This window comes from Gopherus flavomarginatus, chromosome 1 (genome assembly GCF_025201925.1).
Source record: "Gopherus flavomarginatus isolate rGopFla2 chromosome 1, rGopFla2.mat.asm, whole genome shotgun sequence".
Taxonomy (NCBI): Eukaryota; Metazoa; Chordata; order Testudines; family Testudinidae; genus Gopherus; species Gopherus flavomarginatus.
This window is the reverse complement of record NC_066617.1, coordinates 88949771-88969998: the sequence shown is the minus strand read 5'-3', so window position 1 is coordinate 88969998 and position 20228 is coordinate 88949771. Positions and strand designations below refer to the sequence as shown.

The 20228-nt window shown below is 38.3% G+C and overlaps 1 protein-coding gene across 3 annotated transcripts in view; it reads left to right on the top strand.

The window, feature by feature from the left end:
* CDK17 (cyclin dependent kinase 17) overlaps positions 1-20228 on the top strand; it is a 179033-nt gene that overhangs the window by 142367 nt on the left and 16438 nt on the right. For all 3 annotated transcript variants that reach the window (XM_050935544.1, XM_050935541.1, XM_050935542.1), the window contains 4 exons: positions 12707-12832; positions 17275-17331; positions 18599-18713; positions 19328-19422. In XM_050935544.1, the coding sequence (XP_050791501.1) occupies positions 12707-12832; positions 17275-17331; positions 18599-18713; positions 19328-19422 (393 nt within the window). The remainder of the gene's footprint in view (positions 1-12706; positions 12833-17274; positions 17332-18598; positions 18714-19327; positions 19423-20228) is intronic.

Sequence of the window (20228 nt, the reverse complement as noted above, 5' to 3'; positions counted from 1 at the left end):
GCATATTTATTATATGTCAGGTTTCTTTAGATAATCCATTTGGCTGTAAGTGTGCCAACTCTATCATGTTACAAAAATGCAGTGAAATTTGATAAGGCAGCCTTCAAAAACAACTCAGTACTGTACAGGATCATAGCAAAGAATAGAAATACGGTATATGTGTGCATAAGTATGATATAGGCTTCTACATTAGTGTTTCATCTCTCATTTGTACAAACAAATACTTTTCATTTGTTGTTTTGCTTCCAGTCTGCATAACATTAAATAGCACATAGTATATTATGTCTGTTTTTATTTGTAAATTGTGCTGGGTGTGTATAAATGTATATAATAGAAATAACAGACTTTTAGGGTCAGCTTGTTATGAAGTTGAATTGTGTAGAGTAGACAAATTATTATGTGGTTTGTTTAATCTCATTAGGTGTTCTTCAGTGAACAAAAGCATTACTGAGCAGCTTGTGGCTGCAGCTGACATGTTGTCTTGCTGATACTAGCTAAAACTAGTGAGATGGCTGATTCAGGCTGATACTTACGCCCACAAGAGAACAAATCATTTTCGTTTGACCTATTGTTGATTACTTGGGCAATCATACTGACATCTATGGACTTGAAAGTACAATTCTTTTTCTTGGTGGTGACGGTAAAAAACCTCATTGATCAAATCCCAAAGTTCATCCTGAAATGTGAGCATGGCATTTCATCTATTTGCTTGGTCTGTGCCAACATGCACTACAATGGTCTGGAAAATAAGTGCCTTATCTGTCTGTTTACTGTATGCAACCTAGAACCTCAAACAGTAAGAACTGAGACTCTAAAGAAATTACCAATCAAAGGCAACATAATTCTCTTTGTTTGATGTCTGAGACCAGATGGTTTTGGATATTTAGGCATTTTCTTCCATTAACTTCTTCCCTATAACTTGGTCCTGCTGTGCTGCTTTTATTTTCACCTCCTGTTACCTCAGTGACAGGAAGAATCTTGAGCATTGTTACTTTAAAACTCCAGTTGTAAGCATGCCTGTGGGAGGCACAAATGAAAGGAACAGTTCTGAAGTAATACTGTGTCATTCTAGTAATTGAGACATTGACAGCATTTGCAGCCCAGTGTGTCTCAGAGAAGATTATTCATTGTTGCCTTCTACTGCCAGTCTAACAGCAAGCAAAAATTTGCAAACTGGCACACTGGTGGAAGACAAAAATGAAAGTAGTCTGGCATTTCGTTTCTTCCTCTTCCTACTTGAGATGCAGCATGTGACATAGTGGGAGTTGGAATCTGAAATTCTGCAACAAATCCTTCCATGTGGCTCTGTGGTTTCCTTTGTCATTTTGTTAATAGTATATAATATTTCTGATCATCAATAATGTCTTCTGCCTTGTATAAAACAGAGAAAAACACTGTCCCCATTCTAAAACAAAGTACACAGGGTGATCAGAAGATACTTTAATATACCAGTGCATCTTTTAAAAAATAAATATTTTACACTTACAGCATATTCTAATCTATAGATTTTAAAGCAGTCCAGGTTGCTCTGTAAGCTTTAGTATTTCTTTTTATACAGATGGGATAACTGAAGCCCAAGACAAGTCTTGCTTAAGGCTACATGGTGAAATGGCATAAGTCAGAAATATAACCCAACTCTTCTAACTGCGAACCCCATGCTTAAAAACAGTTTAGCACTGCATCTTTGGTAGATTAAAGTCGTTAGACTTTGTGGAAGTGTGTACATTTGTAGCAGAATTTCAATGGTGGGCAGGAAGCCTGATCCATTAGGTGAAAAGGAGAGATTTCCCAGCATAAAGTGCAACATAGAAGGCTCACAAATCCAATTATGAGGATAGCAGGGAAATTTGTGCTGAGCAGGGACGGGGGAATGGAGATGAGAGAAGCAGTGAGGAAAGGAGTCGAGTTGTATAGAGCTGAATGTGAGAAGTAAAAGTTTGAGTTTGAGAAGGAAGCCAAGAGAGTGCCACTGGTGACGAGACTCTTTGAGAAGGGAGTGTCCTGATTGAATGGCCTATGAGGAAGTTGTATGCAGTGTTGTTGTAGCTGTGTTTGTCCGAGGATATTAGAAAAGGAGAGAGGCAATATCTTTTATTTGACCAGTTTCTGTAGGTTAGAGAGACAAGTGTTCAAGCTTACACAGAGCTTCTTTAAAGAGCTCCGAGTAAGCTCAAAAGCTTCTCTCTCTGAACAGCAGAAGCTGGTCCAATAAAAGATTATTACCTCATCCTTTGTCTCTCTCTAATATGAGGAAGTTGATATTCAGAGTAGCAGTTTGGAGTAACTGAAGAGAACACAAGATGGGAAAGCCAGAGAAGCCGAGTTTTTTCTTTCTTTTTTCTAACTTGTTTGAAACTACAGGAGCTGTAGTTTTTATATTGCCTAACTGGAATGCTGCACTTAAATCATCACTGCAGATTTGCCAAGTAGGATCAAAAACAAGTTTTTCAGCTTCATACACCCCAAAGCAAGGTATTCTGGAATAACCTGGGCAGATGTATAAATCAACAGCAACTTGTGAGTTTAACATTATTGAAAGGCAGATCTGAGAAATAGCTTGGTGTGGAACTCAGGTATTCAGGAGTTTTTATTCCAGACTAGGTACAGCTGGGATAAATGTGATTTTGGTGCCCTACCAAATATTAAAAGTGGTCTGTCACAGTTCAGATCTGTAACCGCACCTGAATTTCCCCTAATAGGGAACACACTCTCAGGCATGCAGCTCCTCAGCTGTTAACTCTCCTGGGTGGAGGTGCACATCTCTTTCCCTTCTGACTGGAGTTATTTCTGGGCTGCACAGTTCCCTGCTTATACTGTGTTGTCTCCAGCAGAGACAGCCTGCCCTAGCAGAACCTGCTTATTGTCTGTTTAGAGATGGTTAACAAACATAAATGCTACAGTTATAAGGTACCGCACAGCACTTCCTTTGCAAGCCTACTTTATTTTTAAGGTAAAAAGCATCAGGGAAAACATATTAAAAACAACAAAAGAAACTACCCATCCTAATAAACTTAATAGAGTTAACCCCTTACCCTAACATGGATTCTGACAGGAGCAGTCCTTCAAACCCTAGCCCCAGGGAGATTCCCTGTGGTTACAAGTTCATCACAGCTTCAGCTCAGAACTAGCACCTCCACGACATGTTTAGTCCACCCTTTATAGAGTTCACGGGTTTGATCTGGATTTTCCAGGAGCAGGTAATTAGTAGACAATGGGTGTTCTTCCCAGGGTGTAGATTGACAAGGGAAGGTAGGTCACTTGCATTCCTCGAGTACTTCTGGGAAATCCACTTCACAGGTATTGTTCCAAAAAGGCCTTTGAAGTTCCTAATAGCTTCCAGCGATTGCTTTAGTCAGTTTCCTAGAGAAGGTACATATCTACAATTCCATAGTAACACATCCGAAGAAGTGGGCTGTAGCGAAAGCTTATGCTCAAATAAATTTGTTCGTCTCTAAGGTGCCACAAGAACTCCTGTTCTTTTTGCAGATACAGACTAACACGGCTGCTACTCTGAAACATACACAACTGCATATTTAATACAATAAACTCCAAAGATGCTAAACTTCATTCAATATAGTTTAACTTAATTCAGTAAAGTTCATTTTTGGTATTGCAGGATATTGTCAGTCTGTCACAGTCTACACTTAATTATTAAGATTCTATTCTAATGTTAAAGCATGATTGAGAATACACACAATGCATGAGGAGAGGAAATGCAAGATAAGCAGAGGGAAAGGGGGGGGGAGCTCTCCTTCATCTTGTTACCTTTAGTGAAACAACTGGCATGTAGCGTGTTCTGGAGATAAATTCAAAGAAGGATGCATAAAGCAGAACACTCTGTTGCTCATGGATGCATAAATACATGCTCTTGTTCGCCCGTATTTTATCATCCAGCAAACTTAAGTGGCACAACTTTTGAGAATCACTCAGATTTTTCTTTAAAAGTACAGTCAATCTGTAGTGAATACATTTTCTTCTCTTTTTGTCCATGATCAGCGATTGCTTCTAAATTTATTATTTGTAAGGATAGCACCATAATCTTAAAAGGTTCCTCAGCCTGGTCATTTCAAACAAAATGAGACTAAGCGCTACTTATCTGTAATAATACCATCAGTGGGGCCTCATCTTGACACCAGACTGGACTACCTAGATTTGTTTGAGTTCTGTAAGAAAATAGAATTAAACTGAATTTACAAAAAGGTCAAAAAGTAATTTAACTTTTTAACTTGAGCTGTTAAGGTATACAGGGCTGGAAATTGAGAAGAATTGCTGAAACACCTCAATGAGAACATAATTCAGTATTTCTTTATATCAAAAATCCATTGACAAATATAGCGGATCTATTCTTAACAGCCGACCTGTTTCAAAACCAGGCTTACTGGCCAGTATGACTTGTTCAGTGATAAAATATCCCCAGGGATAGTTATGAAAGAATCATAATTGAAAAACTATCATCTTCAAGCAACAATATCTGGCATACAAGTTGAAGTTAGTTAAAGGTGATGTGCAAGGAAAATGCCATTAAATTAACTGCCTAAAGTGAAGAGTTTTCATTTTATATATAGCATTCATAATCTACATCTTGTCTCTGAAGTCTAAAATTTTGAATACCGGGTGTCTGGGAGATAGGAATTAATTGAGAATATTTCTGTGCTCGCTGTGTAGATGGAGTCATCTATTACCATCTTTTAAAATACTCTAAGATCAGATTAATCTTGTTTTAAAAATAAATAAATACATAAATAAATTCATTTAACCATCCTGGGATAGGATGTCAAATTCTGGTTGTCTTACTTTTGAAATTATAGCAAAAGTTCAAAAGCTGAAGAGAGAAGGTGTCAAATAGGTTACAGAGAGAGTGGAACTTGTATGATGGGAGATTACTAAAACTGTTTTAACATTGTGTAATGGAGATAAGTTTAAGGAACATAATTAAGGTACTCAGAATTATAAAGAACATAGGGAAAATCATCAGTCCCCCTGTCATTAATAAAAGAAGGGGGCAGTTAAAATTTAAAAGGTAGAGCAAATATTAAGGCAATGATTATTTAGCATCCACTAGATAGCTATTGATCTTTCCATATATTATTTAAAACCTGCTACAGCAATTCTGTCATCACAAAAGATATATAGTAAATAAAAGCAAATTCCTCCTCAATATGTTAAACTTCCCAAAGCGCGCTCTCTCTCTCTCTCTCTCTCTCTCTCTATATATATATATATATTATGTAAATATATTTTGCTTTTGGAAGTGTGTGTGTGTGTGTGTGTGTATTACACACTTCCAAAAGCAAAATATATTTACATAATATAAAATATATTTTGCTTTTGGAAGTTTAACATATTAAGTAGGAATTTCCTTTTATTTACTATCGGACGATTTCACATATAAATATCAAAATAATGTATTCTTAACAGATAATCATGATTTTAAAGCAGAAAAAAATAAAAGTATTTTCATTCTCCCTCACCTTAGAATTGTTTACTTACATATTGGATACATATTTCATTACACAAAATCCATGTATAGATAAAAAGCCACAGTTCAAAATTTAAAAAAAAAAGTATATTTTCAGTCACTTTTGCGTTTTCTTTTCGAAAAATTTGCTGTTTAGGGACTTATGTGTATAAAGGAGGTGGGTGTTTTGTTTGTATTGGTATTTTTCTATCTGAGTCAGTCGTTATCTATGTTAAGTTCTCCTCACACCTTCTATGGGTCATCACAATTATCACTTCAAAGGTTTTTTTTTTTTTCCTCCTGCTGAGGATAGTTCACCTCAATTGATTAGACTCTTCCACTTGGTATGCATACTTCCACCTTTTCATGTTCTCTGTATGTATAAATATCTCCTGTCTGTGTGTTCCATTCTATGCATTCGAAGAAATGAGCTGTAGTCCACGAAAGCTTATGCTGAAATAAATTTGTTAGTCTCTAAGGTGCCACAAATACTCCTGTTCTTTTCACATGAGTACTTACTTACAAACCCATACTACCTGTATTATGTATTTTCAGCACACTGTACACCAGTTTAAAGTTCACAGTTCAGTAAAGTTAATTGAGACTAAGAGTCTCGTAGCTCCTGGTTTAAAAAAAGGTGAGAGAGGTTAGGAGCAGTTTTTTAAAAGTTCTTTGCAGGTGTGTTCTTGTAACTATTGTACTGAAATATTTTGTTTCCAGTTCTTTACAATAGCCTCCGGAAGTAGTTGTTAACCTTTTTAGGTCCTCTGACCCAAAATTTAGTCAAATAATCATCCCACAATCCTTTCCATCTGCAAAATACTGTAAGATTTGTGCCCTAGTAAAAACTATCCATTGTTAGTGTGTGCTGGGGCTTGTGATGTGAGTGGTGTGAAGTTTTTTTCACAAATAGTTAATTTGCTGAAAAATGCAATTTCAGTGGGCCTGTAACTATTCATAAATTTGACACAAATTCATTGAATAGTTTCAGTACAAAAAACAAACAAACAAAAAACCCTTCTTTCAGTCTAGATCACAAGCAGACTTTGGTGGCATTCATAAAATGAGATGGTGGTGGCATCCCCCTTGTGACTTTAGCCCAGTGGCTGGACAGTTGCCCAGGATATGGGAAGGGTCTCTGGGGAAAGTTTCTCCTGTCTCCCTTATAACTTTTAGCAGTTGAAGCAGTTCCACTTTGTATGATATACTTAATAGTCATTGAGCCAGAGAAAGAGTGACTCTGTGGGCAGGTGGTTAGGGCCTTCTCCTGGTAACATGGAGACCATGTTCGGCTCCCTTCTCTGTCAGGTGTGTTGGGGGGGCTGGGGGAATTGAATCCTGGTCTTTCCCATCCTGGATGAATGCCCTAAACCACTAGGCTAAAAGTTAAGTACTCCTAGGGGGCATTCTGCACCACTGTGTGGACACAGAATTCATGTCCCCTGCAGATTTGTTTTGCTTCCTGGCAGAAAAATGACTTTCTGAAGGGGAAGCAAGGTGACGCCATAAGACTGGTCACATATCCCTCCCAGCAACGTGGGTGCATCGCTTCAAGTGCCTGGAGCAGCTAGTGGAGAGAGAAATCACTTGGCGGGCGGATGCCCTGACTGGTGGCTCCTACCCAGCACCAGGCTCAGCTGCTAGCTTCCTCTTACCCTGCAAGGAGGGGCTGGGGCTGGGTCAGACACATCCCCAGAAACTTCCCCCAGCTGCAGGAAGCTCCGCATCCTCAGCCCCACCCCGCTTCCTTCCCTGCTCGCTCCTCAGCCACAAGAGGAGGTGGCACTGTATGGAGAGCTGCTGCCCTATTCATCCAACTCAATGCATCTGAACCCCCATACCCAGACAAGCTTCCCTCCTGCACCCAGAACCCTCCCCCCCACCAAGATCCCTACACCCAAATCCCCACCCCACTGACCTCACTCCCTGCATCCAGAGCCCTCTGAACCCAGACCTCACCCCCTCACCTCCGGACCCTCATTCAGACCCCACACACCCCCACTGAGCCTGCTGTACTCCAACCCCCACCCAGACAAATCCCACCCACCCCTGCACCTGGACTACCCTGACGAGCCTGCCACACCCACCCCAGAGCCCCAACGAGCTGCACTCAGACCCCCAACCCCCCAAGCCCCACTCCTCCAGCACCTGGATCCTCCCCACTGAGCCCCCAACCACCTTCACCTTGACCGCCTTACAGAGTCCCATTCCCCCTGCACCCCCCAGCAAGCCCCTGCACATCCATACCCCCACACACACCTGGACCCCCAATGAGCCACCCACACCCACGTTGCCCCACACAGAACCCTCTCACCCTATGCCTGGATCCCCACACACTAAGCCCCTCCACACTTGGATCCTGCTAGGCTAAGCCTGCTTGCCCACACCCAGATCAGTTGTGCGTGACTGTCCCTCTCACTTTCTGGGGCAGGCCTTGCCCTTGCGCTGTGTCGAGATCAGGTGCAGCTTTACTGCTGAGTCCGTGTCCTGGGGTGGGGCTGTAGGGTGATCTCTCACCTCTGTGCAGCCAGTGGCCTGTGCTCCCCACTGCTATGCCGGAGCCTCAACATTTATTTATTGACAAATAAAATATGCAGAATTTTAAAATATTGTGTGTGGTGGGGGGGAGGGTGGCACAGAATTTGTAATTTTTTTGGTGCACCATCGCCATCTCCTTGTTCTGTGAATCAAGCCCTTTTAAAAAATATCTGGAAACAAAATATTTTTGGGTCAAATGAAATGTGCACACTTCACTGATTTACCAAAAGTTCTGAAAAATTTCCGATTTGGTTTGAACAGAACTGAATGGTGGGGGAGGGGGTTGGAACTGCCAGTAAACTTAAAACATTAGTTATTCACCTACCTCTACATGTGAATGCTAATGAGACAATTTCTGTGGATTGGGAGGTGTTAAGAGAGATACTGGAAGTTGGCTATATGTCTGTTCCGTCTTTCCCACACAAATCTTAGCTCTGTTGGTTTGTCAATGCTGCTTCAAGGCTGCATAACTAACTGTGAAGCACCAGTTTCTGTGCGCCGAAGAAGAGTGCTCTGTAGGAAGGGAAGGAGGGATAAAGGGAGGGCGAGAACTTCTCTGTGTCAAGTGACAGTAGAGCAGCAATAGCGGGCATGAGAGAGCTGCCTCCCTTCCCTGCATAAACTCCTGCTTAGATTTAAGGACTGAAGCAATATTTCTGCTTTTCTTCCCCTCTCAGCTGGTAGAATGTAACTAGCTGAGAATGCCTTCCCAACACCAACCGCTGAGTTGTGGCCCACCACTTGAAATGCCCTGGTCCACCATTTCTTAAGATATTTGCTGTCCAACAGTATCACTTAATAGGGAATAGGGTGACCAGATGTCCCTATTTTGTAGGGACAGTCCCAATATTTGGGGCTTTTTCTTATATGGGCACCTATTACACCCCCCATCCCCTGCTTTCCCTGATTTTTTTCATATTTGCTGTCTGGTCACTCTAATAGGGAACCAATCATAAAAGAACACTTGCTATAGTAATACTCAGCCTTACTTTCATAAAGTCTGTAGATAATTCAACATAATCTGATAATTTGCCTCTGTTAACCAGCATGAGATACTATCTACTGAATGATTACTTGACTTTCTGAAAAATCTAAATTCACCAAATATAATGCTTGTGGAAGACAACATTTTAAAAGCATTGGAAAATTAAATGCATGAAAATATTCTGCTTCTGTAGGTAAGATCATTGGTAAATCTTGGCTTGTTTAGAATCCAGTGTCAGGAAGGCATTACGTGAAGTTGAATGCTTCACCCTTCACCTCAAGTGATACACCAACCCATCTGTACAGTGCTATATAGAAAAACAGAAAAACTTTATTGACCCTTATCACCAGAAACTAGCAGGAGATTTTATTATCATTATCAAGATTTCCGTTTAAACCAATACAAATGTAGATCAGTAATAAAATTATCTAGCTCCTTTTTAAAACCTAGTCATAATATTTAATTTAATAATTCACCAGAGTAGTTCATTACATGAGTTGATCTACACATCATGTAAACCTTATTTTTTCTAAATTTAATTATATACAAAAATCTGTAAAAAAAAAAAAAAAAAAAAAAAAAAAAAAAAAAAAAAAAAAAAAAAAAGAGCGGTATTTTAATTGTAGTATCATGCATGATCAGCATGGATTGAACTCTGCACCCACAGGATGGACATGTACCACTTAAGCTACAGGACTATGTTAACTGGCAGCAGGAGTACACTGTTATCCCAGAGCGGGAAATGGTGGACTATTAATTCTATGTGCTGGGTCTAGGAGGTGGTTGGGGAGGACCCAGCTGAACTCTCTTCTCCCCTCTATCCTTGAAGCTCGGGAGTATTTGCCCTATGTTATGCTCCTGGAGAAGGCAGGGAAGGGAGGATGAAATGCTTGGGTCGTATGCTGGATCCTGGATCTCTTGCTCTAGTCCAGTGGTTCTCAGCTAGGGGTACGTTCCCCTGGGGGTACACAGAAGTCTTCCAGGAAGTACATCAACTCATCTAGATAGTTGCCTAGTTTTACAACAAGCAACATAAAAAGCACTAATGAAGTCAGTACAAACCAGAATTTCATACAGACAATGACTTGTTTATAGTGTTCTATATACTACACACTGAAATGTAAGTACAATATTTATGTTCAAAATGATTTATTTCATAATTATGTGGTAAAAATGAGAAAGTTGGCCATTTCTCAGTAATAGAGTTTTGTATTTTTAAGTCTGATTTTGTAAACAAGTAGTTTTTGAGTGAGATGAAACTTGGGGGTACACAAGACAAACCACTTTCCTGAAAGGGGTACAGTAGTCTGGAAAGGTTGAGAGCCACTGATCTAGTCCTCTCCCCTGTGCTCCCCATCCCTAGTGCTCCAACAGCTCCCACACATTCCCAGTACACCGTGTAATGCTACGGCAGCAGCTGCTGCTTTGGTGGCAGGATGAAGCCTTCTCTTCAGAGTGTTGGTGTTTGGTTATTATTTTGGCGTGCTGCCAAAGGCTTCATGTGGAATGCAAACAGCAGTAAGGAAATGGTGATTTTTTTTAAATGGTTTATAATTGAGGTAAGCCAAAACAGAATTTCATAGGACAATGAAAAGGCACTTCTCTAGCTCAAGGGTTTCATCCTTGCTGATTTTTCAGTGTTCCTCTGCAAACAATGGAAGCATTAGACCTTCTTAAAAAGAAGTCACAAGAATCGCTTATTGTGTCAAGTGTTAGGTTACCTAGGTGTAGGGGTCACTACCAGCTCCCACTATAATTAACTAATTTCTTTGTTGTAAAGTTCTTTCATGCTCCCAAAAAAAAATAGGCAGTGTTTAAATTGCCAATGATATTAAAATTATTGAATATCAAAGCTGAAAATTATTCAAGAACTGCGAAGCCACAATCTTAATATTTTGTAGAACTGAAGCTTGAAATGCTGATTGACATTTCAGTCATCTCCCTCATTCAGATGCTCAGCAACACTTCATTTATTACAAATTGTGCGCCTAATTTCATACTTCTGTTCAAAATATCAAACACATTCATTTTGAGTTTTCAAACTACGTCATGATGTGGGTGTTGGGCATAATCCTCACTCATTACAGAAGTCTAGATAAAGCACATAGCATTATATCTCATTAAGGGATTTGGGGAGTGAGTGAAAAAGAAAGAGGCCTCATGGATGTGAGCCAAGTGCCAGAAATTCAGGTCTCAGCGGCATCTCACTGAAAATGTGCAAATCCACTGGCCACAATAGGTAGCACATGCCCAAATGTGAGTCCGTCTCTGGCATTCATTGTAGTGTGCCTATCCAATTGGAAATGCCATGAACTGCCGAGTTTCATGCAGCTTTCTTGTATATTTATTTCAGGATAACATTATTCTAGGCACATAATACAAATACAGTGTAAACATTAAATCCTTCCCAGGCCAACTAGTCCATCAAAACTTCAGCTGTTAGGCAATGTGAGCATATAGGTAGGCTTTGCAGCATACCCTACTAGTCAACAGACCTTGCCTTTGTTGAACCAAGGGGAGGAGCAAATTCCCGAGTCAAGAATTCTTCACTGAAAACATCCTGCTGCCAACAGTGTCATTCTTGTTTAAACCTGGAGGCTGTTAGCTTTAGTGTCTCATCTTATCTCCATTGCTGTGGAAACACGTGATGAGCAAGGGCATCTCTGAGGTACCCAAGTTAAAAGCATTCAAAGTTTTTACTCTGCACAGCCAAGAGCACTGGCTCCTTTAGCAGGGTGTATATAGGGGTATATAGGTGTAGGCAGCTTGTTACTGAACATGGAGTTGTTTACCCTGAGTAAACCCTATTTATTTGACAACAATGACTTTATTTTAGGAGATACTCATCTGCCCTTTTGTGCATCTCAGTGTCTCCTTCAAATACATCTCTGTGGTGGCAACTGAGCAACTGAAAAGAATATTTGATGTCTCATTTTCTGATATATTTAAGTTCAAAACCAAACTGAAAACAACCTGTGAAAATCTATATCTCAGAAATATCATGAATTTCTGTTTCAAAATTTGCTCGATATAAAGGCGTTTTGACCCATTCTAGCATTGGCTGATGATAGCGTTCTAAAAGTTAACAAAGTAAGGAGAGCTTAACACAGTAAACTGGGAAATGTATTTTTGACACTTTAAATTGTAATTGTCATATGATTCAAATAAGGGAGGTGGCCATTTTGCTGAAGTGGTTCTGGTTGCTACACTGGCAAGGTAGGAGCGGAATGGATGAGATTGAAAACCAGTTTCTAAGTTACTTGAATATTTAACAGAATAAAAACAGAAGAGCTTCAGTCTACACAAGGGACACTTTTCATTTCACTGTTTTTATGAAAAGGGATTTCCTTACTAGTCTTGGGTCTACCTATTTTCTACATCATTATTGAAACTGAAAATATTTTTAAAATGTCAATTACTTTTTACCATTTTTATTTGCTTACTTTTTACATTTCATTCAGCTTTTCCTATGACAGTAAATTAGTTTCTAGATCAGTTTCTGAATTCTCTGGATCTCTTTTTGTAGCCAGTTGCTAAGAGTTTGAGTTATAAGTATGACAAGAGAATGTAATTTTTTTAAATTAGTAAACTGTTTCCCTTGATTCTTTTTTTAATTGTAGAAATACTTCAGTCGATCATCTTTTTAAAGACTTGTTGTAACAAAATCTAATTTTGAGCCCTAAATTGACCTGTGTCCTTTTGACAATATTCACTTATTTCTCCAGGATCTGAACAAGCGCTTATCACTACCTGCAGACATCAGGATACCTGATGGATATCTAGAAAAGCTGCAGATAAACAGTCCACCATTTGATCAACCAATGAGTCGACGTTCTCGTAGAGCATCACTAGTAAGTTTCTCTGATCTCTGCTTCCCAAACAAACCTGTTCTACTTGAAAAGTGTAAGTTCCAGTCATATCTCTGCATACCATGTATTTTCATGTTATATATTGTTTAACTCTATTTGAGACTACAAGATGCTGAGTGCAGCCCAGAGATGCTGAGCACCCTTTACTCTCTATTAACATTCATGGGAAAGCTCAGTAACTTACAGGATGAAACTCTACATTTTTGTCTTCCAGTTTTCTTTATTTCCATTTTGCAGACTTTTCTCACCATCATTCCTTACTAAGGGCCAGAGCCAGCATTCATTGAAGTTAATAGTAAAGTTCCCACTGACTTCAGTGGTGCATATTTTATCCCTAAGTTAGCGCAGCCTAAGGGGAAAACATTTTTTAATCATAGAGTTTGGGAAGAGCAGAACTCCACTAGGAAGTCCTCTATGAACAGTTGCTATGAAGATCTGTGTTACCTGTTCACCAATTAGATACTAATGACTGCTATACAAACACACGTACACGTACACACACACACACGTTCTTTTGGAGTTCGGTAAATATGGTGATAACAAATGTTCTTCTTTTCCCACTGTTATGTTGACATGGTGTTTTAGGTCTTTGTTTTATTTAAAAAAATAGATTCAAGGTTAGTTAACAAATCAATTCAAATATAGCATGCAAAATTCTATTTAGGTAACTTTTTCTTTTAAATAAATGTATTCTTTTTGGGGGAAGAGCTCTGTGTTTATAACTGGCATAATTATTATAGGTCTTACAATTTGAATTGTACTTAAGAGTTATAGTTCTGTCTCTTAGGAAGTGGACTATTACTTCATTTAACATAGACCATCAGGTAGCCATCTGAAAAGTAATAATTTTTCAGTCATTACTGATCTAGGTTGAATTCTGACTATTGACCCAGATATGAAAGACTTTCTATCCCATTCCAAACCAGGCTATTATCAGGAGCATTTTTAAGCATAAAAAATAAAGAAAGAAATTGAATAGCTTTATAAATTCTTTTTGCTGATTTTATTAATTTTCTTGCAAGAACATTCTGCTTTATTTATTAATTAGATATGTGAAAATATCTAAATGTCTCTGCTGAGTTGATTTAATTAGTTGTGTAATACCTTTGTTTTAATACTTTGTAGATCATTAACTATTTGATTATTTTGGAGTTACTGTTATTACATCTATGAGCAGTACCGTCCCCTAGTAACTTTCTCTTTTCTGAGGTAACAGTGTACTGCAGTAAATGTTGAAGGCTTGGATTATAATATTTAGTCTTTTTTTTTCTCTGCTTCTAAAATTCATATGTATTATATGTTAGCTCTAAAGCAGTCTGATCTAGGATGCCATCTGCATTCTAGAATGAAAATAAGAAAAACAGTGCCCTCTAATGAATATAATGTGTATTTAAAATGGTACGTCTGTCACAAGTTGTTGTGGGGGTGGATTGTGGAGGTGTTGGGGTTTTTTTGTCTGCTTTTTTTGTTGTTGTTGTTGTTGTTGTTGAGGTTTTTCTCTATACTTTAAAGATATTGTCAGTGCTGCTAAGTCTAAAATGAAACCTGCCAGCTGCATTTTGGTTTGTGGGCATGCATGTGCTGCTTTGTCCTTCCATTCTGTCAGTCTGCACTGCTCTCTTGAAATGAAATTAAACCCAGTTATCTGGGGTTGTGACTGAAAGGTTGCCTGGAGAGTAGTAATTACAATTTACATATGTTGCATCCTTTGTTTTGAAAACCGATATATGTTCAAGGATTAGTAGAAATTTAAAAATATACAGTGAGGATTGGTTGAATTTTCGACCTGACTGTGCCTCTTTCAAATTGTACCACTGACATTATTGCATAATTTTAATAGGTTTGTGTAATAATTCATTTACTATACTAACGTGTATTGACAAATACAGTACTGTGAATGCAATTATATAATGTGCTTGGATACCTTCAGTGCATCAACTATTAAAATAAGAGGTTATAAATAGACGTTTGAAACCTGCATATATAAGTCCTGATTTGTAAAACTGATTTACAATTAATAAATAGCTTAGGCACCCTTTGAAGGAAAAATGAAAGCTTCCTATGTTTAAATATTCTTTCACTGGAGTTTTTTTTCTTTAGTGTTGTTCCGCTAAAATATACCACAACTGGTGCCAAACCTTCTAGGCAAATAAGCCTTGGATATTGTTGAATATCTGTCTTGACATATCTACATTACCCACCTTCTCCTCTAGCCAAGTGGTGGATTTTAATTAATGCTAGAGAACATGTGTCTTACTCTGATAGAATGCTGTATAGCATTTGATCTTTATACAAGGTAGCCTAAAGTCAAACTACAACTCTACCTCGATATAACGCTCTCCTTGGGAGCCAAAAAATCTTACCGCGTTATAGGTGAAACCGTGTTATATTGGACTTGCTTTGATCCACCGGAGTGCACAGTCCCACCCCCCCGGAGTACTGCTTTACCGCGTTATATCCAAATTCGTGTTAGATCGGGCGGCGTTATATCGAGGTAGCGGTGTACTTTCGAAAAAGAGTTTAATGCAACATACATTAAATTGGGTAAGTTAATGACATTATGTTAACATGTTTCCACAACTGTTAGAACATCCACACTATCTCCTTAGCGTACTAGTTCATATATGCTTTACAGGGAATGTAGTAATGGGACAAGGTAAATAACATTCCATGGTCCCTGACACTGCTTACAGTGATCTACATTGTAGCATCATGAACATTGTAATACAAATGAGTAGGAGGAAGATTAGGTATCCCCGCCTCTGATTAATGCACTTGTATTGTATTGGCTACTCTAGATTCTATTCTTAATTAAATAATTGGAGAAAAAGATAGAGTAAACATTGTAAAATCTGCTAAAATGTACCCAAACTCATTATGTTAATTACTGTCCCGTAGCCTCCAAACACTCAGGTTATTTCGTGAATTATCCCTTGAAACTGTTTTTAAATGCTAGAAACTGTCCATGGACCCTGACACCAGCAGTTGGGCTTCATTTCTCCTGCAGTACAGAAAGTGGTGACCTGAAGTTCCTCCTCCTTTTTACTTCCTTCAAAACTGTATTTCCTGTACAGCCTCATGAGAGGAATGAACTTAAGATTTATAATGGAAGCCTTGTGATGGAGTGGGCAAAAAGCACATGCTGGTCTGTTTGGGAAATAAGGGGTGAAGCTAGCTCCACCTCACAGCACCTGCTGCAAATACCAAAACTGTGGGGAAAGTCCCTCCATCTGGAAACAATGAAAAAGGAGACTTCAGAGTAGCCCTTCCCTGTCAGAGGAATCTTGAATCTGAGACATAGAGCTGCCCTGAATTAGAAAGTGAAGAAGCAGCCAAACCTAGGAAGTAGGCTTGGATCGAACTTTACTACCCTATTGATCATTAGTTTGTTAATGAAGGCAAACCCCAGGAAGAGCTGAGTTTTGACACTGCAGAGGCTATGGGCCCATTTTAAATATCTGCATTCTGGCCCTTTTTGGGCCAGAGCAGTGTAAAGTGGTCTTATTGTAAATAGGAATTACCCTATAGTGACCACATTATAGTTACTCGTAGGCATTAAGTAGATGAGTAGAGAAGGGAATTGAAAGAGGAGAAGTTAGTGGGCTTGCAGTCCAACTCGTGGGGAGCATTTGTTGGAGATGTGGACAAACAGTGCATCAAGACTTTGCATTGACAAAGAGTAGGAGTCAGGGCTGGCAACATGCAAAGAGACAAATGCTGATAAATAGGGCCAGGTAGAATGATGCAGGTCCTAGAAGGCAAAGACAAGAAGTGGGAACAAGATGGGGGATTCAAAGATATGGGGTGACACAACCAGAATGAAATATGAGGATCTTACTGACAGTGTTTGGTACGGACTGAAGTGGGACAAGATAAGTGTCAGGGAGATCAGAGAGGACACGGCGGCAATAAGCAGGCCAAGTGATGGGGGCCTGAACAAGTGGTTTAGCTATAGGAATAGCAGGAAAAGACGTGATCTTAAAAATGTTTTTGAGGGAGAAGCATGAGAATTTGGATATGGTGAGCAAGGGAAGTGGTAGAGCAGTCTGAGATGACCGCCATGTTACAGGGCCCACTGATGGTGTCAGCAGTGACAAAATGGGGAGAATAAAGAGAGTTTGGGAGGGAAGATAGGGTGTTCAGTCTGTACCTTCTTAAATTTAAGTTGGTAGCTGACTAGAGGTGATGTTAGGAAGGCAGGCTGAGCTTCAGGATTGGTTCTTTGGAGACAAGTCCTTGTAATATGATGTACTAAAATAATTCTTAAAACCTAACAATTTTATAAAGATTGCTTCACTGCTTTAGGATACTTTCTGAAACAAATTTTATTAGTTTGTTGAATAAGTGATATATACAGTGAAATACTGCTCCTAATTAATTTTTATGTTTATACTAAATGTACCATCTTTTTGCTTGCATTACAGTCAGAAATTGGATTTGGGAAAATGGAAACTTACATCAAATTGGAAAAGCTTGGAGAGGTTTGTATAATTTTCTTCAGTAGTGATTATCATTTTGACAATAATATGCTTTCTTTACTTGGAACTTACTTATATGTGCCCTTGGTTTTAAAGCTGAACTACATTGTATCTACATATTTGATAGAGCTCTTTCATTAAACTAAACATATATGTTAACACACAAAGTAATGTCACTATCACTCAGCTTGTAAATATACATATGTATATATGCATACCGTTACCAAAAATGAAACAACAACTAAACACCGCCACCAAACAGAGTTTCATAGAGCTTGGGAAAAGCAAAACTCCCACTAGGAAATCCTCTATGAACAGTTGCTATGAAGGCCTGTGTTACTTGTTCAGCAGTTAGATACTAATGACTGCTATACAAACACACATGCAAAAGCACACATATGTTGTATACTATGTTACTTGACTTTGCAATTATGAATCCTCTGTTTTTGAGATGCAATGTTTCAGCCCCCTCCAAATGCCTGTCATTTAATTCACCTCCTTTTTATGTTGGATAGCTCTATAACCTGATGTAATGTTACATATCTTTGTGAAAATGTTAATAAATATATAGGATGATCGTCTGCATAGATATGGATTTATTGTATTTCACATTAATTACTCTATAGTGTAATGAACAATCCAGGATATGTAACTTTACCCAAGATGTTACTGTCCCTTATTTTTGATATTTAATATAAACTGATTGTAACTATCTGCTGAAAAGGACTCTCTCTCCAATACCTTGTATAATTATGTAACACATTTTCTGGCTTTTTTTTAAGCCTATATTGGACTAATGAAGCAAATTCCAAAAGATGAGCTTAATAATCCATACTGTCCATTATGTCAGCAAAAATGAAAAATTGTGTTTGTTTTACCTGTCTTCTCCTGTGAAATTAAATGTATAGTGAACATATTTTTATTCTTTTTGATAGCATCTTTTCCGTTTCCTTGACGTATTCTTAAAAGGTTTGGGCCTGACTTTCGGAAGGTTCTAAACTTGCAGCTTCCATTGACTTCATCTAGGGTTGAGAGTGCTCAAACTCTTTAAAAATCAGGGCCTGTGTCTGAAAGTCATTGATGAATTATGCTTGTGTCAAAAAAAAAGGGGGGGAGTCATTTCCAGAAGCTGCTGCTACCAAATGAAACTAATTGTAGGTAGGACCTGTCATATAGATCTTATTTGTTTGGGGTAGGGGTTTTGTGTGTGTATATTGCGCTTTCTATAAAAGAAAAGTTTTAAATGTATTCCTTTCCCCTTACCACATAGGGTACTTATGCAACAGTATATAAGGGAAGAAGTAAATTGACAGAGAACCTGGTAGCTCTAAAAGAAATCCGACTGGAACATGAAGAGGGGGCACCATGCACAGCCATAAGAGAAGGTACAGAAAATATTTTTTCCTTTTATTTAAAATATATCATTAACTGAAATTATACAGTTTGACCAAAGAATTGAGGCTATTCTCATGTAAACTGGATATTACAATAACTAACGCTATTTATCATATGAGGTACTGCATTCAAGTTAATTGAGTTGCAATTTTGAGACACACTTCAAATGCATTTATTTCATGGACTGTAATTGTGTTCTCAAATAAATGAAGCTTTCTAAGTGTTAGAAATTATAATTATAATTTACTGTTAATTATAACAAGCAAACAACTTTCTGGAGTTTAGAGTATATACCATGACATGACTAACTTGTGCCTGAAATACTGTCTGTCCATATAGTGTATGAATTAATTAGAACTGCAGTTCAGTGGTAGTACCTGGTCTTGTCTGCTTCACAGTGTGCACTAGATGAAATTTTCCTATGTGAATGAATGGGTTAACTTAATGCTTTAGGAAATATTGAATTTTGAAAACTATATTATTTAAATTACCGTAGAAATTAAACAAATAACTCATAAATTTGGATTAATTAGAAATACATCTACTCCTTAGTTTTCCCATCAAGTCCTGTCCTTAAGTTTTAATTTTTTTTTCTCTTTTGCAGTGTCATTATTAAAAGACCTAAAGCATGCAAATATTGTCACTTTACATGATATTGTTCACACAGACAAATCTTTGACTCTCGTCTTCGAGTACCTGGTAAGCATTAAAACAATAATAAAGCTTTACATTTAATGGATCTGTTTAGAAAGTCTTATTTAATCTTCTACCTAGAGAAACACAAACACAATTAACTTTGTGGTGCATTTTAAAAAATAAATAAATAAAGGACTTGATATTATTCTGTCATCATACTATTTTCCTACATATAATCCAGTGGAACATGGAAGCAAATAGCATATTTCACAAAAAGCTAGTTATGTTGTTAGACATAACATTCACTGTCAAATTGTCATAAATTGCTTGGTGTAGGTCTGACTTATAGGTAATTATTAAGAACTTAAGAACCGCCATACTGGGTCAGACCAAAGGTCCATTTAGCCCCATATCCTGTCTTGTGACAACGGCCATCAAGTCATCCATTCCCTAGCGCCCATTCCCAGCTTCCGGCAAACAGAGGCTTGGGACACCATCCCTGCCCATCTTGGCTAATAGCCATTGAGGGACCTATCCTCCATGAATTTATCTAGTTCTTTTTTGAACCCTGTTATAGTCTTCGCCTTCACAACATCCTCTAGCAAGGAGTTTCACAGGTTGACTGTTAATTGTGTGAAAAAAATACTTCCTTTTATTTGTTTTAAACCTGCTGCCTATTAATTTCATTTGGTGACCCCGTAGTTCTTGTGTTATGAGAAGGAATAAATAGCACTTCCTCATTTACTTTCTTCACACCAGTCATGATTTTATATACCTCTATCATATCTCCCCTTAGTCGTCTTTTTTCCAAGCTGAAAAGTCCCAGTCTTATTACTCTCTCCTCATATGGCAGTTGTTCCATGACCTTC